General features: G+C 44.8%; 1 protein-coding gene across 1 annotated transcript in view; it reads right to left on the bottom strand.

Moving 5' to 3' along the window:
- Window positions 1–6,981: 6,981 nt before the first annotated feature.
- FBXL7 (F-box and leucine rich repeat protein 7) overlaps window positions 6,982–26,568 on the bottom strand; it is a 183,194-nt gene continuing 163,607 nt past the window's right edge. The window contains exons 3-4 of the mRNA XM_033081156.1: window positions 15,588–16,199; window positions 6,982–10,109 (exon numbers count right to left, since the gene is read on the bottom strand). Of these exons, the coding sequence (XP_032937047.1) occupies window positions 9,373–10,109; window positions 15,588–16,199 (1,349 nt within the window). The 3' untranslated portion in view covers window positions 6,982–9,372. The remainder of the gene's footprint in view (window positions 10,110–15,587; window positions 16,200–26,568) is intronic.

The raw sequence follows: 26,568 nt of genomic DNA, 5'->3' as shown, positions 1-26,568 counted from the left end.
GCTTCTGAGCAGTCCCTGCTCTGTAAACTCTTTGGAGAAAATTTTGTCAGGATTGAATGTCAGGAAAGCCTCTTCTGCAAAATGCACATTTCCAGAAGGAGCTCCTGACCCCTTTCTCCCATTTCTGTCCTAGGTTTATGACAGGGCTCCAACAGTCCCTGCAGTATGGATACCCCACCAAGCAGACTTTTCCCTTGTAACTCCAGCATTCAAGGAATGACATTGGAGTGACCCATGTGCCACACCTCTGACATGAGGCCTAGCATGTCTCAGGGCATTCCAGTGTCCCTCCTGACTGCCCAGAGCTGCCATACCTCTCCAGTCTGGATTCACAGGGAAGGATGACATTTCTTTTTCCTTTTCACTGGTGGGATATTGACAGTGGGGTTGTTGCTTTATGACTGCAGGTCCCCCTGCACACACAGCCATGCAAAGGCCGTGAATGCCCCAGCAGCAAGAATGTACTGCTGCTAAACATTTGCCAGGTTTTCCATTGCATGCCAGGCTGAATGGAAGTATATCAAGCAGATATATTTCTGGGATATTCTTCTCTCCTCAGAGACCAAATGGCCCTGCATGACTCTATGATTACTGCCAAATGCCATGTACAGTAAATTCACAAATACAAGCTGCACTGAGTATAAGCTGCATCTCTGAGTGTTGGCAAACATTTTGGTTTTTGTCCATAAATAAGCCGCACCTGAGTATAAGCCGCTCTGTAGTTCGCAGCGAGGACCTGCGTGCAACAACGTTGCCAATTAGTAACAGAACCGCGGCAGGGCAGGGTTTACTGGCTCGGCTCGGGCTGTGCAGACTCGGCCCGCTCGGGGCTGCCGACGGGGCCAGGTGGCCCAGCCCGGTGCTGCTGCTTGGCGGGGCCGCTCGTGGCCGGCCGCCACCTCTGGGCTCGCTCGCCCTGGCCCGGCGCTGCCCCGTGGTGGCAGGCAGGGACGGAGCCCCCCCAGGTCCCGCGGCACCGGAGGCAGGCAGGGACGGAGCCCCCTGCCTCCACCCCAAACTGCAGCGATGGCGGCACAGGGGCCCCCCGTCTCTCCCCTGGGCTGCAACAGAAGAGGGAAGGAGAGAGCTCTCCTGCCTCTCTCCCCGCCCCCTGTGCTGCCTGCAGGGAGCCAGGCTCCACCCACGGTGCAACAGAGTAACAATTTGTAACAACCGCGAAATGCCGAGTTTTACTGGCAGGTGCTCAGCTCGGCACCCTGGCTGGCACTTCTGAGGTTGTAAATGTCAGAAAATTATTCACATATTAGCCGCTCCTGAGTATAAGCCGCATTTCCAGTGTGGGAGCAAAATTTTAGTCAAAATGGTGCGGCTTGTATTCGTGAAACTACTGTACTTGCTTGCCTGCTTGAACGTTCCTTTCCTTCTGGTTCTCTGGAAAATATAGCAGGTCCCAGCATGCTGGCACCACTGCTCTCCTGCCTGTGTGAAGGGAGAGCTATTTGTGGTGAGCAAATCTGAAGAATCTCAAGGAAAGGAAAAGGGAGAGGCCACCACATTTCATTGGGAACAACAGCAGGTTTCAGCACTGAGAGAAGATGTCAGCCCAACTAGAGAGGTGGCAGCAGGAGAGATGGCATCCTGGCCAGTTCCCACTACGAGGTTGGCTTTGGGATAGCTCCCCAGCATGTCAGCTGCTCAGAGAGAGAGGACAGTAGGTTGTTAGAGGTTATAAAGCAAAACACCAAAAGTTTGCAGTCACGCGGGGCACAGACACAGAAAGTCTGGGTAGTTTCTCTGCTGTTCAGGTACAGGAATACAACACTAGAGAGAAAAAAACCGCAGTGGTGCTGCCCCAGCAGTGTCACCAAAGTATGACCTGACTATACACATCATGATAGATGTATACCTGATTTTCTACTACACTATTCTAACAAAGAGGATTTTAGTGGCTTGATTATGTAGACCACTTCCCCCAGCTGATTCGCCCTGTAGTTCCATGTATTCCCTTAAGAAAAAGCATCAGAAAGCATCATATTTACTGACATTTGTGCATGGACTTCTTACCTCCGCCAAGAAACATCAGCAACATTTGGCCACTGAGTAACTTGTAGTCAATCTGCACAGTTCATCACCTGCACTGCCTGCCAAGTAAATGGCCTTACTCATCCTATTAATACCGAGACATCCATCATTTCAATCACCCAGGACTGTGGAGGTGGAATACCTCAGACTTTCAGAGGAGCTTATGTACAGTAAATTCACGAATACAAGCCTCCCTGAGTATAAGCCGCATCTCTGGGTGTTGGCAAACATTTCGGTTTTTGTCCATAAATAAGCCGCACCCGAATATAAGCCGCTCTGTCGTTCGCAGTGAGGACCCGCGTGCAACAAAGTTGCCAATTAGTAACAGAACCACGGGAGGGCGGGGTTTACTGGCTCGGCTCGGGCGGTGCAGACTCGGCCCGCTCGGGGTTGCCGACGGGGCCAGGTGGCCAAGTCCGGTGCGGCAGCTCGGCGCGATCGCTCGGCGCCGCCACTCGGCGCCGCCGCTCGGGGCCGGCCGCCGCTACCACTGGACTCGGTCACCCCGGCCCGGCGCTGCCCCGCGGTGGCAGGCAGGGACGGAGCTTCCCCCGCTTCTACGGCAGTGGCGGCGGGCGGGGACAGAGCTTTCCCACGCCCGTCGCAGCGGCGGTGGGCGGGGACGGAGTTTCCCCGCTCCTGCCGCGGCGGCGGCGGGCCAGGATGGAGCCTGCCTGCTCCTGCCGCAGCGCGCGGGGACGGAGCCCCCGCCTCCTCCCCGAGCCACGGCAAAGGCGGTGCGGGATCCCCCTGTCTCTCCCCCGGGCTGCGGCAGAGGAGGGAAGAAGAGAGCTCTCTCGCCTCTCTCCCCGCCCCCTGTGCTGCCTGCAGGGATCCAGGCTCCACCCGCGGTGCAACAGAGTAGCAATTTGTAACAATTGTGAAATACCGGCTTTGCAGCTGCTCGGCTCGACACTCTGCCTGGCACTTCTGAGGTTGTAAATGTCAGAAAATTATTCACATATTAGCCGCTCCTGAATATTAGCCGCATTTCCGGTTTGGGAGCCAAATCTTAGTCAAAATGGTGCAGCCTGTATTCGTGAAATTACTGTACCTCAATGAGGGCAGAAGAAAAAAAGGACAACATGGAGGAAAGGTCATGACTCTACTACCCTGCCCAAAGCAGATGTTGTAGTTAGAGTTTGGTCCTGTCATTGATGCCAAATAAAACAGAAGGTGCTTCATGCAGTTAAGGAATAGATCACTACAAAAGTACTGCTATGGGTGGGTATGTCACATGCATCATGTGTTAGTCCATTCTATTCCCATGCTGAAATGCAGGTAGTCAATCTGAAGTGTCCTGTCTCAAAAGACCCATCAACAGTTGTGACACCACATGAGATACAAAACCATAAAGTAATCAAATAAAATGTAGTTCAAGCCCAAAAGTAAGCCCTTTTCTTGAAAGTATTTTCACAGCAACAGACCAGACAAGTAGGGCAAAATTGGGGTGTCAGAAAAATAGAATTAGTTCTAAACATTCAGAAATATTTTTGGAGTTGTCCTGATAAAGGCTTGGGATATATCCTTTATAGGACAAGTGATTAAGATGTGAAAAAAACTTGATAAGGCTTAAATCAAATTGAATTATAAATGATACATTAGCTACAGTTATTTTTCCAAAACTCTGATGTCTGTCTGTGGAGGTAACTGTATGAATGGAATATATTGAAGAAGTAACAAAACATGTCAAGAATGGCTACTTACTTGTTTTAAAAAACCTGTATTTTCAGAGCCATCAAACACAGACAATGAAACATGAAACTGTTAAAAACATTAATTCCTTTTGGCACAGATCCCTCTCTGCATTCTTTCTCCACTTTGAAAGATGACTTTTTCCATTTCTACCCTCTATGAGCTTGAGGCTACAGCATCCAATGTTTCTTTAAAAAACAAAGGAAAACTAATCTATTCTAATCCAAAGAACACAGTAGATTTAGTGCTAGAAGGAATGCTAAGATTTCTGTCCTCCATTAAAAGCAGAAGAGTCATTAATAAAAGCCTAAGAGGGGTTATTTGTTTTAAAAGATCCCTCCTTCTGGTTCCTCTGGTTCTTCCTCCAATGCCTGTTTAGGAACTTTCATATTGGCTTAGTCTGGCATATCTGTGGCCAACTGGCAGATAGTATTTTTAAAATCTGCATTAGTAGAGCCTACTTGAAAAAGATTTCTATTGACTAATTTAAGTCTCAGTTGTGCCTCTGTGATCATCCAGAGGACAAGGGAGAAATTACCTGATATTTCTATCCAGTTTTAATGGAAGACAAAGACGGAAGAAAAAACTTCTCTGAATCTGTGCAGCAGGTTTCAAGAAAATAAACATCCCTCAGCTGTTTTACAGAGAAAATGTGTTTTACTCTGTTTAATAGCATGCAGTAATGCTGTTCGGTCAAATTATTTTTGTTAGGCTAATTTGAATTCTGATGTCTACTGCCTGGCAGTAACTTGAACCCATGATTACTACACCCTTTAACAGTCCTCAGAAATGACGAGTCTGGGTCCACCAGCTTAGCAAAGGTGAGCAGCTGGTGTTGCTGAAATGCAGTTTCAAAGAAGAATGGCCCTTACAAACCAGCCTTCCTTGTTCTTCCTACCACGCTACTTCATACAAAGGTGTAGAGGCAGGAAAAAGACACTGAGGCTGCCAATCTCTGAGACCTTCATATACTGGTAAAGCTATATGCCTCTGCAGGTAAAGACTTTCTAGTCCCACTATATCTATATATCTATATATCTATATCTATCTATCTATCTATCTATCTATCTATCTATCTATCTATCTGTATGTAAATATTGGATGCAGTAGATACAAAATTACTACTTTACTCTTTGTTTCAAACTTGAGGTATCCTCACTGAAACCGTTTGTAAACTTTTCTCAGAGCCTGTGCCAAACGAGTATACTGTATTTAAATTCAGTTTAATTAATTTTCTTCATGTTACTCTTCCTATCCCAAACCTCATTCTTCACTATCTACTTCCTCTGGCCCAACTCTCCCTGCTCAGTCAGTCAAACAAACCCACCTCTCTTAACCCCAGTCCCAGCTTCTTAGCTGAAAATCATTCAATCTCTTGTCATCTCAGTCCCAGTCCCCCTTGCCCAGGAAATCTCCTTCATCCTTTTTGCCCCAGTTCTCAAAATTCCATCTTTCAACCCTGCCCTGACTTTCCAGGCAGCTTCCATATAATTCAGGTCATTTCCTCCTTCACACTGCCAGAGTGATAAGCGCCTCTTAGCTTTGCCAAATTGCAGTCTTGCCAGACTATAAGCTCCAAAAGGGCTGAGCATGTCACTTTTCTCCCTGGTTACAGAGTTGGAGATGTTTAAAGACATGTAATGCAACTAAATTTAGGTGAAACTTACTGGGAGATCTGGAAGACACATCCTTGTCCCAAAGCTGAACTCCTGGCAAGGCTCACATGTTCACTCTGAAGGCCTTAGAGGAGATGAAGAGCAATGGACCATTTTCAAAGGAAAGGTCACCTGGAGTTTAACATGAGCAAAATGATATTTCCTTAAGCTTTGTTTAGAGAACCAGATGAACCATTTCAGTTAACATTTTCAAAGCCCAGCATGGGAAGTTTCAGCATGAATAGCTAAACTGACAAAATTACAAAAAACTAAGGGTAGGTTACTTTCCTGGTGAATGCTGGGGGAAGAGGAGCCATTCACCAACTCTGTCAGAGAACTTTTCCCCTCTAACACTGGCAGCTGAGAGGCAGCCAGCAGTCCAAATAATCACTGTGTTTCTTTTTAATAAGAGTTTGGACCTGTTTCAAGCCTAGTGCTAAAATTAGATATTTTACTAGCTTTTCAATTTTTAAGTTCAAAGTCTAGAAGTTTTGAGAAACCACATAAGCCACTACTGAAGGTTTCTTTCTGGACCATGGTTCTGAGTTCAAAACATCCAACAGAAGCTGTTTTGCATTCTGTAGGAAGTCAGATGAGCACAGCTCAAAGAGGCAAAAGGAAAAAAATACAGTTCTACTTTTTACAAAAAAAAAAAAAACAAGGGAAGGATGAAGACCTAGACACAGAGTTTTGGCTATAATCACAATGAATGGTAGTTTAGCCTTTTCTAAGAGACAAATGATTTTCTAGAGGTCACAAATGATTACAAAGACATAAACAACATGCCAACCTGACTTATGTGATTCATTGCTGCCTTTCTTTGATGAGATCACCATATGCTATTGCAGAGCAGAAGAAGCCTCAGTGCCTGAGCCCAAGTTTTGTGAAGTTCAAGAATCACCTATGTTTTCACTCAGGAAATTTATGTCTTTGCTAACCCTAAACTAGAAGACACATCAGTCACACATGGCAACCTTTCCAGCAAACTCAGCTCCACATGCACTATTTCAGTTTTTACCAGTGCAGTGTTTTCCAGTATTTTCTGGTTCTGTCATTTTGGAAGTAGACGTAGGAAAAAGGTTAAAAGTCAAATCAGGCAAGCTGCATCAATAAATTAAGTTCAAATTTTCTTGAAATAAGTAGCAGTCTCAGAGTACTGACCCAGATCATGCAAGACTATGTACTTAAAAATATTTGGCTCAGAAAAATTACCTTCATTAACTTTTCACCAGTGTCCCCCAGAGAAGGGTTTCTAGAGCATCCAAAAGACAACACTTCTCCAGTAAGTGCTCCACCCTTTCTGGTGTTCCATTTTACTTTTCTCATCAAATATGTTAACAAACCTTTAAACCAATGCAGAGGCCCTCCTGAAATTTTTATTAATTTTCTTTTTAAATATATACTATTTTTTCTTTTCCTTACACTTTCAGTTTCTGATTATGTTTCAGGGTCAAAAAACCACAAGGAAAATCAAATTTTAAAGAGAAAGGCAAGGTACAATCCATAATAATTTTTTCCTCTTTTAATAGTCATTCACCTACCTGATGGGTTGATATGCTCAATCACCCACCTACTTTTCAAGTTTTACTCTTTTTTTTTTTTACTAGCAGTTAATCAGTTAGTGCAAATGACGCTGCATGCACATCAGTTACCAATATATTGCTTTATTTCTTGGTAGCAAATTAAGGCTTTATAGTGAGATTTGTACAGTACAGGCCAATTTAAACATTAGAAACTTTAAAAACCATGTAGCACTATTCACTCAATTTAACATAGCCAGAAAAGTAGCTTTTTTTTTTTTAACAAACAATTAAATGTTACTAGTGAGGCCTTATATTTCATGAGTGCAAATGGCTCAAAATCCCACCATCCTCAGGGCTCAACATTTAAATTCCTTGAGGCCATTTTTAGATAAAGAATAAACAGAGAGTATAGCTGGCTCGGATAAAATATACTGTATTACTTTCTGGAGAAGAATCTCTCATTTCAGAAATATGGAAAGGAAAACCAAAATGAAATTAACTGTCTAAGGGATGGTATCAATTCATATTAGTCACTGACCAGTAGCAGTAGCAATGACAAATTCATTTTCCATTGCCCTCTTTGCTTTAGTATAACCTAATTTATAATTCAGAGCTGATGCCATCTTGTATTAAAAAATCCAAAATTGGAGGAACACACATAAGGAATTTTTGGGAATTTTTGCAGCAGTAGGACAAGTTCCCTCCCAAGGGAGGTGCCCAAACAATTGCCCTTTTTTTTTTCTTTTGGTGCAACTTGAGAAAGTATTGTTGTAAGTATCTCTTCAGCAGTTACGTGTTTTTCTTGAACATATTGATTTTCACTTCATACCTCTGATTTTATTACTGTTGTCTGGAGATGATGGAACTACTGCTTATGAACACCAGACACAGTGCTTCCCTTCTTATGAGGTACTTAGAGCGCTTGAGCTGAGCATATGAATTCACCTGTCAGTCAGACACAGGGGGCCTGCCTGAAAATATCATCACCCTTCACGTGTCTGGCTTTCAGATCTTTCACAGCATTACATGTGAAAATGCAGAGGAACAGCTGCCAGAGAACTGTGAAAAAAGTAAACATGAATCAACCACACACTCTGGGGAAGGAGCCAATGAGATGGGGGACTTCCAAAACACTCCTGCTCATGCAAGAGCAAGACTGACCATGAGAGTACCAGGAGCTCCTAGTGTCACAGGGCAACTCTGCTGTCTAATTACGTGTTGAATGCAGCTGTATCTCCAGCCTAAGAGAATCCATGCAGCCAAAGTCTCAAAAAATCTAAATCTAATGTGAATAACACTTCAAGGCCCTCTGTTCCCAGGGGTGTTAACTAACATCAGGCTAATATCTTTGAACTCTTGAGATCAGCCATCTATCCTTTGAACTGGAAGGCCACAGAAAAGGGTCAGGTTTCCAAGTGTATTAAGGCACATACTTACTTCACCTCAACGCAAGTACCTGGTTTGCTGCTCAGAGAGCATCCACTGCAGTGATGCCACAGCTGCTGAAAAGGTACACCAAAGGAACAAAGCCAGACTTTCTGGTGACAGCTGCACAGCATAGCACTTGGGACTGTCTAATGTAAGCTGCTGCATAATGCCTCAGAGCCTCTCTGCTGTCCTACAGTACTATCTCAGCTTGTAGCAGAATTACAGTGGCTTCTCAGGCTGGTTTGGTGGCTTTTCCTTTTGCCAGGTCACCAATATCTCATTTGTTCTCCCTCACTCAGGTGCGTACATCACTGCTTATCAGATCGAGAAGGGTGGTACTACACATGCAGAAGAGGAAAATTTAGAAATGAAGGCAAGTAGCGATGATGTACAAGTGACCTGGAGGTGCGCTTCCCAAGAGAATCCATGCATGGGTGCAATCTCCAGATTCCAGAAGTGCTCAGCAGTGGCCAGCAGGTCTTAGTTTGCCTCAAATGATTATGTTTAAGAACATTACCCAGTATTTCCTGAGGAGTTATAATGGATGATTACCAGAAAGAAACTACTTGGAGACAAAAGGATGCTTTATCAGACATATTGGAAAAAGTCAGGGAACACAGACACAATATTGCATAGTCAGTTTCATGAGCACAGCTAGAATTCAGATGTATTTGAAACAGCTTAGTAGCATTTCCAAAGGAGGGATTATGTGCTATTTCCTTTGGAGGCAGCTACTGTAGCCTGGGACAAGATCATGGCTCTTATGGAAACGACACCCCACCGGGGATGCTGAGCACTCATTGCTTTTGAACTAAGGCAGCCTCTCCACAGAGACCCATGGCACCTTAAGAAGTGATCATACAAAAAGCAAACAAAACAGTCCTCTAGAAACCCCCCTCACCCATAAGGTACAAGAAAAACTGACTCCCGTGAGCGACAGAAAAGACAGCATTACTGAATATGGGAGCGTGTGTTTATACTTCAGTGTTTTTAATACTGCATTGCAACCACAGGTGTGGGGTGTCCCTTCAGAAGAAAGCAGGGTTGGTGTGCTCTATAATACAGCGCTTGCAATGTCGTTTAACAAATCGCAGAGCATCCACAGAGACTTCGCAGTCCTGCACGTTCAACATTTGCAGGTCAAAACAGTTGGCAGCCACAATCTGCAGGCCTTGCCCCGTGATGCTCTCACAGGATTTCAGGCTTAGGCGCTTTAGGTTGAAGCAGTTGAGGGCCAGAAACTCCAGGCCGGTGTCTGAGACCAGAGGGCACTTGCCGATGTCCAGCGATTTGAGTTTTGTGCAATTTTTGGCGAGGTACTCCACGCCATGGTCCGTGATGCCCTCGCAGCCCCGCGCGTTGAGGTAGCGCAGCTTGCTGCAGTATTTGGCAATGTATCGGATGCCCACGTCCGTGATGCGGCCGCAGTGCGCGATGCTCAGGTAGCGCAGCCGCGACTCCAGCTTGGCGATCTCCCTCATGCCAAAGTCGCTGACGAAGCGGCAGTCGCTCACACTCAGTTCCTTGACGGATGTGCAGTAAATCATCAGGTAGCGCAGGCCCTCGTCGGTGATGCGCACGCAGCGGCGCAGGTACAGGTGGGTCAGCTGAGTGCAGTGGGCGGCAATGGTGTGCAGTCCTTCGTCCTCCAGGACGAAGCAGTCTGTCATGTCCAGGTAGCGGATGGAGATTTGCTTCCCGTGCAAGGGAGACAGCTTGATGGAGGCTTCGCGAGTCAGACTGATGCACGTGACCTTGGAGCAGCCTATGGGGAAAAACACAGTGAGTTTAGGCCAGCAGTAAAAACAAACCACACAGCAGGACCAGGAAGGCAGGTGTGGAATGGTGTGCTAGACGTGATGAAGGTGTCCTCACATTGCAAGGGTGGAATCACCCTGACTGACTGCTCTGATGTGCCCTGCTGAGTCCCCACACCAGAGGAAACAATAAACTCCACTGGAGCAAGTGAGATTGCTTTGAGATTGTGAGCCCTGGAAAGCAATGGATTGATTTTGTCCACATCCCAAATGTGGAATGGTGGTCCTGGGTCTATCTGGGGACAGCCTAGGATCTGTTACTGCAATATAAACCCAGTGACAGTTAGTAAAAAGGATACTACGTGACAAACAATGCAGTTTCTTGATCAGTCTCATTGCTGACTGGCTGAATTTGCAAACCAACATCAGAGGCTCTTTCACCATCCAAACTCATTACAGAAAATACAACTCTGCTCCCTTTCCCCCCGCTCCCTTGTCCCAAGCATTTGGAGAACAGATGTGAATCCAGCCCCAAGCCTGCAATGTGGGAAGGATGGAAAACTATGGCACAACTGTGTGCTTGATGGGTGGAGATTTGGATAACCTAAGGAAAACAGGGAGAACTGGTAGGAGCCAACACACTGGTAAGGACATGCAAGGACACGGGCAGACAAAGAAAAGGATTGTGTCCAATGAGAAAGTCTGGCCATGAATGGAGGTAACTAGACTAGAGGAGAAACACCAGACTTTGCAAGGAAAGACAAAGAACTAGATTAAAGGGGAAAACACACACAGACTTTCCCCATTTTTAACCTCCACTCATTGCATAGAGGAGAGTGAAAGCTTTTCTTGGAAAGTGTGGTTTCTGCTGTACTGCAAACTGGCAGTCTTAGGCTTCTTAGGGAAATTCTTAAGTTGTGCCAAGTTTAGCTGGGCACTCTGCATTAGCATAGCTAGAAACAGCTGCAAGAAAGGAGAGTCTACCTGTTACTGATTAAGGCCCAACAGTTTTAGCCATAAATGGCTACTCAGAGAAATTCTGCAGGTTATGCATGAAGATGTGTCCCCAGGTAGAAATAAAAAGACATTTTCTGTATTGCTGGAACACCAGCCAAGCAGTGTGAAGTGACTGCTAAAAACCAATGATCTTAGTGCTCCATGTATCAGAAACCCTGCAGAAATATTGTAGTGTGGAATTAAACAGTGTGATGATGTATGGAGACTGCCCCAAGAACTTACATGACCCAAAGCTATACCACTTGCTATTAGAGGTTGTCATTCAGAGGATTAGTGGAAGGTATGAATATGCTTCAGTTCTTAAAAGCAAAAAGGGAAAAAAAAAATCACTTGGGATAACCGTGTGGACTGACACAAATGCTGTAAGAAGTGAGGGACATAGATTTGAAACACTTTACCACCTGCAACTAGATTTCTACATTCATCATTTAAATTTATGCTGAATTATAATTTGGGTTTCGCATTTAGTTGAAGTGATGCAAAGTTTACCTTAGGCCTCACACAACTGAATGGGCAAATTGCCCACAGGTCATGCAGAAGCAAGGCCTTGAAGTAAACCACTCTGTTCAATAAACATCTTAAAACTGAATGCTATTTTCTCTTCAGACTGTTTCAGATCTGTCTATGCTCTGGAGCAATCTCTGAAAGTACTTTTGCCTTCAGGTAAGTACTATATACACAATCAGTAACACAAAGGATTTAGGGAAGCCTTATAATACTAATGGCGTAAAAAAAAAATCACCTCTAGAGTATTCTTTGAAGTAGGTGATACAAAATGCATGAAAGGAGTTTCACAGAAGAAACTGGCACCTAGGCAGAGTTCTGATGCAGCTGCTGCTGTTGCATTTGGCTGAGGAGATTGTTGGATTAAGAAATCAGGCTGGATATTTTATATTCTGACCAGAATTCAATTTTCAATCTGGCTTAGTGAGAATGATGCATCCACGAGGCCAAGGAGAACATTCTGTCTGCTGAGTGTCCAGGAAGGTTTAAGGACCGTAATGAGGAAGTGAATGGGTCAGAAGTCTCACAGCAGGGCTGGAGTCACACACACCAGTTGTGTGATCACTGTTTTGTCAAGCTCAGCATCACCACATCTAGTTACTTTGACTACACTGTAAAACATTTCATGGGACGGAGATTCAAAACGGTTTCACCAGAAATAAAAGAGTCCATGCTGATACGGAACTGACTGATTTTTAGACAAAACGACAGGTTCCCGGGTCCACAACAATTTTTCTGTCCTAAATAATACAAAATGTAAAAATAAAGCTCTTGTAACAGGATTTTCCATAAAGTAAGTATACCTGATTTCTAAAAGGGAGGAGAAACGTCTAAACAGGCAAAAAACCATACTGGCTAGAGTGTTAGACAATAATTTGCAGTTAAACTCAACCAACTTCTCAGACCTGCTCACAAAGTGGATTCTGACAGTGACAAAACTTACACTGTGGAAAGCTCCTAAAATTAATACAAACATCTGGTTTTGACATTAAAGGTTTTGGTAAGTACAGTAGTTTCACGATTATAAGCCACACTGAGTATAAGCTGCGCTTCTGGGTTTCAGCAACTTTTCGTTCTTTGTCCATATATAAGCTGCACCTGATTATAAGCTGCACATTACAATACAGAGTGTGATAAAAGGTATCTATTCTATCGCCATCTGTTGAGGGTGGGGCAGTGATCCTTATCTCTGCGGGAGATACTCTGCTAATGGGCCATCCATTGAAACCAGGTGGGGCATTGTTCTTTATCTTTTCACAACCCATCCTTCCTTCAGAGAGTAATTTTCTGCTAACGGCCCATTGAGTCCCACTGTGGGACTGATAAAATTACTTCATCCCATTGGAAGTTGCTCCAGCCAGTGGGAAGAGCCCAACATTTCTTAGCAAGATAAAAAGAGAGGTTTTGGGACGCTAAGGGAGCCCCTTTCTCCACTGGACTCCAGGGAAAACCAGATTTCTCCACATCACCACTGGACCTCCAGAGGGAAACTGCACCTTCTACAGGAGCACTGCTTCAACTGAATCACATCTGTCACTGCAGGAGGATGCAGTCACCATTTAATGGGACTGCTACCAACACCCTGCCTGATGGGGTGTCAGGTTGTACCCTGTCTTTGTCAGGGTTTGGAGTTTGTTTCTTTGTAGTACTGTATTTCTATTTTAATTTCCCTAGTAAAGAACTGTTATTCCTAATTCCCATATTTTTGCCTGAAAGCCCCTTGATTTCAAAATGACAATAATTTGGAGGGAGGGGGTTTACATTCTCCATTTCAAAGAGAAGTTCCTGCCTTTCTCAGCAGACACCTGTCCTCCAAACTAAAACAACAACTTTTCGTTCTTTTTCCATATATAAGCCGCACCTGATTATAAGCCGCACTTTGGGTTTGGACCAAAATTTTAGTCAAAATGGTGCGGCTTATAATCGTAAAATTACTGCATTTGCTGCCAAGTAGCCATCCAAGGGAGGAAAGGATTCAACTAGATGTACAACTGTGGACTGGGTTTTAATTAACTAGCAACCAGCATCACCCCCCAACACACACTCCCACATCCTCTTGCCCAGTGTGGAACCAAACCAGTGAAACACTTCAATCCTGAGAATTCCTTGAGCATGTAGGTGCAAGCCTTGTCCTTGCAACTACAGAGAAAAGCAGGGGGAAATGGAATCCTCTTTCAAAAACATCCTCCAAAATTACCCACATCAGAATTAAAAAAGTGGACTCAAAACAAGAGCCTAAAATCTGATTATCCTCAATTCATATGGTACATACAGCAAAAGCTACACCCAAAACCAAACGCCCTGACTACTGAGCATGTTCAAAGGCAGGATTTTCCCAAATGGAAAGAACAATTTAAGGAAAAAAGAAATGAAAATTACTTTCTATCTCATTGACAAGACAAAATTGAAGGAAGAGAGTTATTTTATTTGCCCCCTGCACACTTTATAACAAACTCAGGAGCTCTTATGGACAAACGCTACCTTGTGGGTCTGAGAGTAACAAGATTGTGAAAACCACAAATGAAGATTGACCCCAAAAGAACCTATCTCAGGACCTGGTGTCATCTTTACCTTTTCCCTGCCTTTGAGAAAATCACCTTTGTCCTATAGCACATCCATAAATAAGAGCTGTGGCCCAAAGCATTTTCAACCACCTACAAGACCCAGGTACTCTCAGGGTGTGAGTTTCAAAGTTCTAGGTGTAAATCACGCAGGTTATGTACATTTTCTCCTGGCACAGGAGATGCTTCAACCTGAATGTGTGATTAGCAATCCAGAACTAATGTCAGTGTGTATCAACAACAAGTAATTCATATATAAGGTCACTGTGATTAGGCTCCTGTGGAGTTCCATAGACTCCTTATTACCTTGTGGTTTCAGAAAGCAGTAACAAAAACGGCATAATTCTGATTTATTGATATTTGTTTTGATGTCTTCTATGACATTCTGCCATCCTAGGAGTGGGGTGAAAGAGTTGGAAAAATCAGCTTAAAAAAATTAAATAACAGGGAGAAGAATGCAAATCAGTGTACACCAGATAGGTAGCCTCAGAAAAAGCATCTGGTATCAGTGACTCAATAGCATCACTTTCTACACCCTCTTGTTTAATCCCGTCTTCATCCTGCTTGTTGCCACTGCTACCTCTGCAATGGCAAATCTGATTCAGCTGATTTATGATGGCATTAGAAGATAACAGATGAGATCACAGAGTAAATGTTGAGCAGCAAATTTACTTCAGCGCTCTGCTTGGCTGCATCCTTTCCATTAAGTGCCAACCTATTTGCAGAGAGGAAATTCTGTGCAGCTGACCTTGGGAAAAAACATCTTGTTTCCCCAGAGCAGGCTTGAAGAAAATTGTCTAAAACAATTCTGCTGATCTAAACAGCTGCAATAGCAGCTTAAAAAAAAAAAAGGAAGAAAAGAAAAAAAAAGTTCAAGCTGGCTAAGTCTTGTTAAAATAGCAATGAAAACAAGGGGACCTTGAAGTTTAGCTAGGGATGACAACTGATATTAATACCCAGAAAAAAAGCCTAGTACTTATTCTGAGCTCCTCCTCAAGTCACTTACCAGATTACAGACATATTAATTACCTATATATAATCTACATACATATGTGTGTGAAAAAGATAAAACAAATTTTGCTGAAGTAACTAGACTTTACCACATGCAATAGCACTGACTGCAGCATGGGCCCTTCTATGGTTGCTTTGTGCCAAAATCTGTAATAATTCCTTGTGCCATTTGAGCAGGTCATCTCTGCCAGCTCACCTCCCTTGGAAGAGGCCTGGCCACTCCAGAGGTGCTGCTGACTCTAGGGCCACTGAGATTTTAGTGGTGCCTGTCTCACAGGTGCTCTGTTAGGAGACAGGCATTCCTACTTGGAAAGACAACACAGAAAGGATAAGCGTGCAGTTACGGAGTTTGACAAACATCAGAAGCATCTGCATGGGACCATTCCCTGTTACCTGACACATCCAGGTGCTCCAGGTTTGGGCACAGTGACACGACATCAAAGACTGCCTCATTGGAGATGTTGTAACAGCCAGACACCTCCAGCCTCCGCAGTTCTGGACAGCACTGGGCAATGGTGTAGAGTCCTCTGTCTGTGAGCCGCCTGCAGCCACTAACAATCACCGTCTCCAACATGAGACATACGTTGGGAGTATCCTGACAGAGCCTCCGGGTCAGCACTTTGAGAGCCCTGTCGACATTGATGGTCTCGCCGGTCAGGCGGATAGTCCTCCAGAGGCGTGGGTCCCAGGCCAGGTTGTACCAGCGGCGGCACACGCGGGCGCAGCGGCAAAGCTGGTTGGTGGGCAGGAAGGAGAAGATCTGGATCATGGAGTGGTCGGGCAGCCGGTCTATGTTGGCCTGCTCCTTCTGGTGCTTGGATGCCAGCCGGATGAGAGGATGGGTGAGACGGGTTGGAGGCGGTGAATGGACCATGGCAACAGTTTCCCCAGTGACGGAGGAGGAAGATGTTGATGAACCTCTGCCATTTTGGAAACCAGGGGAATTCGGTGGAAATATTAATGCTGGACTGGGTGTGCTGAGCGTGCGCATGCTCAGGTCGGAATCTGGAAGACAGAACACATACTTTCAATGAGCACTGGACAGACACAAAGCTCTGCACAGCACAGCACCCTACTAGCCCATTTGCTGTGGAGTATGATGGACTTCAGGGTTTGTTGGGGGTTAAGCAGTCACTTCTACCAGAGTGAGAAAATGTATTTCAAAAGCCATGCGACCAAAGGAGATGACGCAGTTCTGAGTCCTGAGGAGGAGACAGCTGTGGAAGGATTTTAATTCTTTGTATTCTTAATTAAACACTGTAAGGAATTACTATGAGTCACAGGGTCTTTTTTGGCAGGAAGTAACTGTCCATAAACTTGGCATAGCTGTGAGCTCTTAGGGGCAGATTATGCTGTGTTCCTTTACCTCTCAGCTCCTTCGGCCATTCAGCAGGAGGCCAAAAAAGAGCTCACAAGGCAAATGCTGCTTCCTTCACCAGATCTGGGCAGATGGGAAAAGCTCAACTCCATACACTTATTTTCAATGTGTCATCAGAGAAGTTAATTTTTCAGTCATGCAAACAAGTTCAGAAGTTCAGCCAAGAGCCCAGTGACTAGTTCTTCATGTGCACACAGAAAACACTCCTTTCCAATGGACTAAAGTGAACTTCAGTTGGACTGGGGAAAAATAAAAGCCCAGAAAAGTAACTGATGAAGAAACAGTATGCTTGGAAACTTGTTGGAGAATTGTTATACTGTATTTATGCACAAATTTCTAGACCTATTTGTCACACTGGAAGCAGTCAACTCAACTCCCCTCCCATAACAATTTGCTACTTCTTTAACATCCTTAGTTTATTTTAGTGGCAAAAAGCAGGCACAAAAATTGAGATATTTTGCTACTAAGAGAGGTTACCTTTGCTGTAAGATTATTTCAACTGTTTTCCCTGTGTGTTGACATTGCCTACAAATAATTTCTACTCCTGCTCCCAGTTTCTCCAAGCAAACCAAGCAAAAGACTGGAAGACAACTAAGATACAACTTTGATAGTCAAGCAAATGTCATGGGCAATACATTTAGAGACTCTGAGAGTATTTTAGCAGTATGCCACACAACCAGTGTATGAGAGATGCTGCTGCTGCTGAGCACACTCCCTCCACCTCAGTACTGATCTCAACAGAAATGCTTTATAAAGGAAAGCACCACCCAGAAATGAATACATTAACTACATTTTAGTGACCTTCACAGACAGACAATGTTTTTGGAGGACCAAGTTTTTCTCCACATCACATCTCCTGCTGCCACATCAATGTTCAGACCTTTCAGGGAAGTGTACAAAGGCAGCCCCTTAAGTAACACTCAAGACTTCTGCAGCTGTGTGACTGTGAAAGCACAGGTAAGGGCTAAGCAAGATACAGCCAGAAATGCATTCAAAAAACATGTCCACACCTGGATTTGGGCAGTGTTTTAATTAAGTACATTTTTGGTGACACATAAACTTCCCCGTCAAGCTTTTACTTAGCCCAGCACAGGCTGCTCTGATCTCACTACCTACAACAACAGCAACCACAATCCTGTACTTTCACAGTGTGTCTGCAAGGGAAAGAGGCACAGATATTTAGCTGAAGAACCCAAGACACAAAGTCCAAGATCATCTAGTTGAGTTGAAGAGAGATTAAAATCATCTTCTCACACCATGGAGGAAAAACCTATACTATGAAACTCCTTCCCGCTTCCACTTCTCATCTTGTTTTACTTGGAAACTCACTGTTTCAGCAAAGGAAAGGAAAGGAAATAACATTTTTCCCAAGGCTACTGAGTTCGTGCTATGGCTACGTGGTCCAAACACAGGGATTTGTGTATTTATGAGCAAGAACAGCATCTTCACGCTGAGTGGGTTTTGCAGACACCCTGCTCCCTTTGAGACCTCCTAATACCGCACTGGCAGCTATTGCAAATAATTACACTGAGGAGTGTTATTTGGTAAGCATCTGGTATACGTTGGTATTTTAGAAATGAGATTTACAGCTGGAGAGAAAAAAACAACGAGCAGCAGCCAGGCTCCTGCAGAAAAGCACTGACTCCCCAGGCCTCTTATGCAACAGTCCCCAAGATTAATTTTTGCAAGGAGTTACCACGTTTGACCTCCCTCACATTATCACCAAAACTAGTGACAGCGCCTGGAGATAAACGTGTGCAGAATATGTGGCAAAGCCTTTACTTCTTGTTCCTTTTTTTTTTGAGATTTTAACACAAGAAAGTTTCTAATATAAAAGAATACACACTTTTCTTTTCCAGGTGCTGGATGTATCTTCTACTATTACATGTATTTGATATTTTCAATTCCTTTCTTTTTATTTTTTCATTTACTTTGGGCCTTTTCCGTGGTTGATTGTTGGTTGCTTGTTTTACACAAACCAAAACAAAAAGGAAAACAAAATGACATAAATAAAAAAACCACAGAACAAACACTTGTTTCTATTCCAAAAAATAGTAAAATCAAAAGCAAAATCTTTATTAACATCTGCTTAAACAATTTTTACTCCTCTGGCAATGAGTACCTTCTGTAAGATGGCATATTTGGAAAGTATACATTTTTAGTCAGTTATCGGTAAAAACACCTTAAAATTTCTGTAGGGCTACAGTCTTCATTAGTTTCCATTTCTACTTAAGCATAAAAAAAGCTTTTCATACTTGATGATTCTCCCCCTCTTCCCCTGGTGAGCAATACTCCAAGCTAATACGGCTAATCTCCACAGCTTTTGGATCAGGAATGGCATTCCTTCATCACTCCTGGGCACTGTGAATAATCAATACCTTAGACATTCTGGGTGCGTAATGAATTACTAATATGTGTATTTTAACTTAGACTTCGAGCTAAAAAAGGCCTGACCTTCTGTTTTATGTGTATGCTCCGTGCTTTTTGCTCTCTTAATTCTCTCATTAGTATAGCAGTTCCAGATGTGCATCCTGTATTTCCTTTCCCTTCAGTCCTGAAGGTGCATCATGTGAAACTTGTTCCCTCCATCCTCAGGGCATGGACTTCCAGACACATACACATGCACCCTGTCTCCCCACCACAAAGTATTGTGGAAAAAGATGATAGTGTTGTCATTGTGTTTAAAAAAGGGAGTTGGGAACACATTACTGCTCTGCTGAGCCCATAATGCAATATGCTCTCAGACAGGAATTTTGTTGGTAGCTCAGCTGAATTCCACACAGAGGTATTTCTGCTTACTGTTCGCTGTACACCCCCCTAAGGGGAAACGAAAGATAAAAAACATAGCAGGTGAGTCCAGGAGCCTTAGTGCCAGGAAAAACTTGGAAAGCTGTTTGCTAGCATTTAAAACTTCAGCAAAACACTTGGTCTACTGTATATTTTCCAGACTTTTCTAATGTTGTTGGGAGGGGCTTCCTATAGCACTATCTCAATCTCTAGGAGTTTCCTGCAAATTTTGTTCTTTACCGTTTACTGAACGCTAGCCAAAGGCTGGGGCAGTCTGAGAAAGAGTAACTTAATGACAGTGTAGCATTAATAAACACAACCCTGCAAGTACAAAGTTGCTGATTACAGTTCTCAATACACATCTTAATACACACGCATCCCCTATACAAGCATTTCTCTTGTAAACGGAATTGTTTACAAGTCTGAAATGCAACTTTAATTTTGGCGATCCTAGAAAGTAAAAGCAAATTAGAAAGTAGGCCTGCACTTCCCTCCCTACAGCCTCTTTTGCCCCTTTGCCTCCAATCTTCTGTGCAAGATGCCTTTTATTAAAGCTTTGATGAAACTCTGAAAGTTGTTTGTTGATGTAATAGAAAATTTCTTAACAATCTTTAAAGAAATCTGAAAAGATGAGTGCCAGAAACAGAACCATAAAAGCTGACACAGAGGGAGAAAATGCACTAGAGAGAGTTTTCTTATTCCACTAGGAATCTGGTTTATTTCAAAGGATTCTTTCTCCCCAGTTTGCTTCCCAATTAATACATACATCTGGGAACAAAAAAACTTTAAATATATAAGATTTAAGCTAAGATCTTCATTCCTTCTGGCACTGACAATAATATGCAGTCTCTGATTTGAGAATCAGAGAGAGAAAACAACATTTTATTTCCATTACTCCAGCAATGCACACTAAAACGGGACACTCAATGTCCAGATCCCAGCATGGACTTTTTAAGATTGAAGCATTTTCCATGCTTAAGGCATTACTCCATTCATTCACACCTTCCACTATGGTATTGAGAATGAGTCTTTTTTGAAATTAATACTATACGAGCTCTTCAAGTTAAAATTAAAATGAAAATTTTCAAATATCAATCAAACTTCAGATTTTTATCTGACAACTGAAAAGGATCCTCTGTGTTGATCTCCTGTCACCACTGACATTTTTAGCAAAACCAAGATGAGAAATAAACCAAACTGTTCAAGCTCTGAAAAAGTCAGTATAGCTGAGAAAAATAAAAAAGCAATTGTCATTTCTGTAAACATTAGCTGCAGAGTAATGTGTGCAAGAAGCATTTACACAGAATGCCAAAACCTCACTGATTTAGCATCTCTTCAATAAGTGTTGTGTAGATATTATATATTTTATTAAGTGCAGTGTGGGTATAGACTTCACATTTTTACCACTATACCATCAACCTCAGGCATGCCAAGTACAGTAGTTTCACGAATACAAGCCGCACCATTTTGACTAAAATTTTGCTCCCACACCGGAAATGCGGCTTATACTCAGGAGCGGTTAATATGTGAATAATTTTCTGACATTTACAACCTCAGAAGTGCCAGCGAGGGTGCCGAGCTGAGCACCTGCCAGTAAAAGCCGGCATTTTGCAATTGTTACAAATTGTTACTCTGTTGCGCTGAGGGTGGAGCCTGGATCCCTGCAGGCAGCACGGGGGGTGGGGAGAGAGGCGGGAGAGCTCTCTCCTTCCCTCCTCTGCCGCAGCCCGGGGGAGAGACAGGGGGGCCCCGTGCCGCCATCGCCGTGGCTCAGGGAGGAGGCGGGGGCCCCGTGCTGCCATCGCCACGGCTCGGGGAGGCGGCGGGGGCTCCATCCCCGCCCGCCTCCGCTGCTGCGGGAGCAGGGGGGGTTCCATCCCTGCCTGCCACCATGGGGCAGCGCCGGGCCAGGGCAAGTGACCCCAGAGGCGGCGGCCGGCCACGAGCGGCCCTGCCGAGCGGCAGCGCCGGGTTGGGCCACCTGGTCCCGTCGGCAGCCCCAAGCAGGCTGAGCTTGCACAGCCCAAGCTGAGCCAGTAAACCCCGCCCTGCCGTGGTTCTGTTACTAATTGGCAACTTTGTTGCACGCGGGTCCTCGCTGCGAACGACAGAGCAGCTTATACTCAGGTGTGGCTTATTTATGGACAAAAAATAAAATGTTTGCCAACATCCAGAGATGCGGTTTATACTCAGTGAGGCTTGTATTCATGAATTTACTGTACTCCCTTTACAGAGGCTGGGGAAAATGGGAACATAATGGTTGTAGCAGCTACAATCAACAGCGCAAAGGGGAACAGATGCTTCTACAGTGGTACAATGTGTGCTGATTCAAGGAGAGACTTGTGAATTTGACAGACAGATTTCAAATACGGCTGTCTGCTCTTAGATGAGAGTAGGAAAAGGAAAAGGAGTTAGCAAGGATAGCAGGCTACAACACAGTCATTTTCTTCCCAAGGCCCTGGGTATGGACAAAGTTCCAGAAACAGTGATACCTGAAAAAAAAAAAAAAGCCCAAGAAACATCGCAAACATCCTCAGGCATTTCTCTCAGGATAAGTTACCCTACTGACCTCGGTTCCTCCCAATCCCAGGAGGCTGGGAGGAACTGGAGAGTCTGAGATAGCAAAGAGGCAGCTGGAACAAAACTCACATGCAAACTTGTGTGGGGCTGCAGCAGTCAAGAATGCCAGAAGAAAAGGGTTGCCCAGTGGAGATAGCTACACAGTTTTGCAGCCTTTTACAATGAAGCACATACAGAATGAGTTGGATGAGCTCTCTTATCTCTCTCTAAGAACACTAAGTACATCTAAACCATCTCAGATGCGCATGTCTGCCCTGTTTTTAACTGCTAAGGGCAGCTATTATTCAGCTCACTGAGGTGCTTATTCCAGTGTTGTCACTGTATCAACTTTCTAAGTTTTTCCTCTTATTTGGCTCATATAAGAAGGTGTTTGTTGCCCCTCTCCTTGTGCTTGTGAAGATGAGAGGTCTTCACTCCCCCGTATGGATTTCTTACATGCATTCTCCTTTCTTTTTATTAGTGATGTTACTAATATTCCTAAATATAAATATAAATATAAATATAAATATAAATATAAATATAAATATAAATATAAATATAAATATATTTTCCAATATCTGTGTGTTTTTCTCTTAATGCTCCAAACTGAGCACCAAGCACCACCCAACCTCACCAGCAGTGGTGAAAGTGAAGTTCCCATATTTCATGGAAACCACATTTTCAACCTTCCAGATTTCAACAGTCTCAGAAGGCTGATGTATTTTCACTATGTGACTCAAGATATTGGTGGGATTCCTATATGCCATACAGCTCCTAGACACTGATTTTCCTCATCTGGGTTTACAGAATCCATCCATCTTCCCTACACCTGTCACCTTAAAGAATGCTATATTTTCTCTCTCCTTGATCTACTTTTTCAATAATATTTTAAGTACTGAGCAACCTTGTCAAAGTGTGTTAGTTTTCAGTTTTCCAAATATCTTGCAGCTCCAGGGCCATAAATTTTAACCTATTTCTCTAGATATTGGTAATTCTGTGCCTCACTACAATTGAAAAAGATAGTTCCTAGAGAGAAATGGAAAGTCTGGCAACCTGCTAACAAATACTGTAAGCCACTGCAGATGAGACCATCTCAGTAGGTCAGAGCATGGTGCTGGTAACACCAAGGTTGTGGGTTTGATCCCTCTATGGGCCATTCACTCAAGAGCTGGACTCAATGGTCCTTGTGGGTTCCTTCCAAATCAGCATATTCTGTGATTTCTAAAGGGCTCTTCCTGAACCATCATGACAGCTGACAAATACTCAGAGTGATAACTACACAAAACACTATTCCCCTTCAGTGCCCACCTTACCTTATCATGATTTTGTTTACTTCTTATTTCACCAGCTTGTTTCCAATGCACACATGCAAAAGTCCAAATAAACCTGAGATGTGTTACAGCTACTGCTTCCCTCTCACCAGACAATTTATTTTTTGCCAAAACAGAAAATTACATGGAAAACTGAGGTCAAAGGAACAATACCATTTTGGCAAAGGTGAAAACTAATTTTTTATCCGGTGAGATATTGTCAGTCATGCAATTCTCATTTTAAGAGCAAAGACCTGTGGCAAAGCTCGATTTGTCAGTGTAAGAATAAGTAACCTTGGAGCTCACAAAGTAATTGCATCCACATGGTCTTGGAAAGAACAGTTCCACAGAACTTGAAATAACCTTTTAGGGTTTTTAAAAACCTCCTTTAGAATGTAATAAGAAACTGTACCTATTGTGTAAGACTAGAGGCATTGTGGAAGAGGGATATGTTAACTAAAATCTGTAACCATTTCATAGCAGTTTCTGTGTGACACTTTACACCTTGGATTATACTGATGTAACTTCCCTGTGATGTTGAGCTCCAGTTTTCTTTAGCCTAGAAGCTTCTCTGCATACATTTGGAGACCTGATTTTGCATTCCTGGCATACTCAAAATAGATGCCTAAAGTCAAAGAGCACTGCAAGTGAAGTAATCATTACAGTTTTATTAAGAAAATAATTCTTCTTTACAATGTATCTGTGGAAAACTGGGAACTAATTTCCCCCCTACTGACTTTGTCCTCTGCCACTTGGCAGGAATTCATTTTATCCCCATATTTTTGAACAAAGTTAAGAATACAAAGATTGAGGGGGAGGAAATGTAAAAAAGTAATTATTAGTTTAGGAAGTCAAAGCATCTTAATTTGGCCTTCAGTACCACTGATGCACATCAGAGCACATCAGCTCTGAGAAGAGGGTTTCACAGTGCATCACTGCGGGAATTACACAGAGATGGACTGGAAGGTGGATTTTTTCTATGTTCAGTAAATACATGTCCCAAAAGGAATTCCACACATGCTTAAGTACAAGTTCTGCTTAAATCCTTCAGGTCAGATGCTCTCCCAACTCTTTATGGTATGCCAGGGAGCTCCTCCAGCTGAGCTAGTTTATATTTACATTAGCTAGGAGTGCAGCCCAGAAAGAGGAGTTCTGTGGAGAAAAACTACAGTAATTTCACGACCATAAGGCGCACCGGACTATAAGGCGCACCCCCCGTCTGTTGGTAAATTTTGCAACTTTGCAGATCAAATAAGGCGCACCGGACTATAAGGCGCACTTTTTTTTTTTTTTTTTTTTTTTTTTTTTTTTTAGTGAGGCTCCACCCCCAGCTCCCCCCGCGCGGTTGCTGGCCAAGGCCCCGCCCCAACCCGGCAGCCATTGGCCCCCGGGCCTGCCTGTATCCGCCATTCCATGCGGCGTCCCCGGGGCCGGAAAATGCCCGCCGCCGCTCTGTGCGGCGTCCCCAGGGGCGGAAAAGGCCTGCCGCCGCTCCGTGCGGCGTCCCCGGGGCTGGAAAATGCCCGCCGCCGCTCCGTGCAGCGTCCCCGGGGCTGGAAAATGCCTGCCGCCGCTCCGTGCGGTGTCCCCAGGGCCGGGAAACGCCTGCTGCCGCTCCGTGCGGCGTCCCCAGGGCCCCGCTGCTCCGGAGTTCCCTGGTGCTCCGGGTGCCCCCATGTCGGCGGGCTTGCCCCGCGCCGCCACTGCCCTGCCTCCGATCCCTCGCTCGGCTCGCTGGCGCCAACTGCCCTGCCTCCCATCCCTCGCTCGGCTCGGCGCACTGCGGCCCCGTTGGCCCCTATCGGGCTGTGGCCCCGCTGCCTCCAGCACCGCAGCCCCGCTGGCTGCGCCTGCCCCTATCAGCTGTGGCGCCGCTGCCCCCAGCACTGTGGTCCCGTCGGCCCCTATCGGGCTGTGGCCCCGCTGCCGCCAGCACCGCAGCCCCGCTGGCTGCGCCTGCCCCTATCAGCTGTGGCGCCGCTGCCCCCAGCACTGTGGTCCCGTCGGCCCCTATCGGGCTGTGGCCCCGCTGCCGCCAGCACCGCAGCCCCGCTGGTTGCGCCTGCCCCTATCAGCTGTGGCGCCGCTGCCCCCAGCACTGTGGTCCCGTCGGCTCAGGCCGCTGCGCACAACAAAGTTACAAAGTAGTAACACCTCCCTGCCCGCGCTGCTCCCGGTGCCTGGGGCCGCCGGGGGCCGCCCCCTGCCTTCCAGCCTGCGCTGCTCCCTGTGCCTAGGGCCGTCGGGGGCCACGCCCCGCCTTCCAGCCCGCACTGCTCCCCGTGCCTAGGGCAGCCCGGGGCCGCCCCCCCGCCTTCCAGCCCGCGCTGCTCCCGGTGCCTGGGGCCGCCGGGGGCCGCCCCCTGCCTTCCAGCCCGCGTTGCTCCCGGTGCCTGGGGCTGCCCGCGGCTGCCCCACCATGGCTACTCGGCGCTCCCGCGGCGCCGCTCCCCCTCGCGGCTCTCACTTCCGGGGTGGAAAATTTTGCAACTTTGTAGATCAGATAAGGCGCACCGGACTATAAGGCGCACTTCCGGGTTTAGGGAAAAATTTTAGTCATAAGGGTGCGCCTTATAGTCGTGAAATTACTGTAATATTGCTGAAAATGCAACATCCACAGGCCTGGGAAGTGGGTGTTATTTTTTTGCGAATATTTAATTTAATCCCCAGTCCTGAATGCTCAGTAGGGGTTGCCTTTGGTGCTTTAGGTGTACTGCCAGAACATATTTTTTTGCTTTAGTTTTGCCTGAGTGCAACTGGGTTAATATACCTTGTGTTGGTTACTAAAACAGAGTAAGAAGCAAAGGTATTTCAGAAGTGAGCTTTGGACTTGAACAAAAATGCTAATGTAAATAAACCCACTGGTCAGAAGAAGCCCCTATCTACCTCCTCCAAATCATAAGTTATCATCTCCCAACCTATTCCATACCACCTTGAGGAGAGGCATCCTGTGCCCTGCGGGATTTTCAGGGCTAGATTATCAACGGAACCACACACGTTGCATTTCATCATCCCTCATTTTCAGGATATCACATCTATGGGGATCCATACTGTTTAATGCACTGCTCTGAAATGTGCAAACCAAATGTAGTTAAAATGAAAATAATCATTTTACAAGATGCATAAAAATAAGCATCTTCAACACACATCTATATAAAGGTTTAAATAAGACAACAAAAAGATAGAAAGTTTGCTTATTTTCAAATCATACTAAAAATCCTGCCATCATCTCTCCCTCTTCTCCTTATAAGTTTGACAGCCTTAAGTAACCCAGGAACATCATCCTGGTGAATACAAAAAACCTTCCCAATTTATCTAGAGAATGACTTGTTTCAGTGAA

This window comes from Catharus ustulatus, chromosome 1 (assembly GCF_009819885.2).
Source record: "Catharus ustulatus isolate bCatUst1 chromosome 1, bCatUst1.pri.v2, whole genome shotgun sequence".
Classification (NCBI taxonomy): domain Eukaryota; kingdom Metazoa; phylum Chordata; class Aves; order Passeriformes; family Turdidae; genus Catharus; species Catharus ustulatus.
Note: the sequence above shows the minus strand (reverse complement) of the source record. Positions and strands in the feature narration are given on the sequence as shown.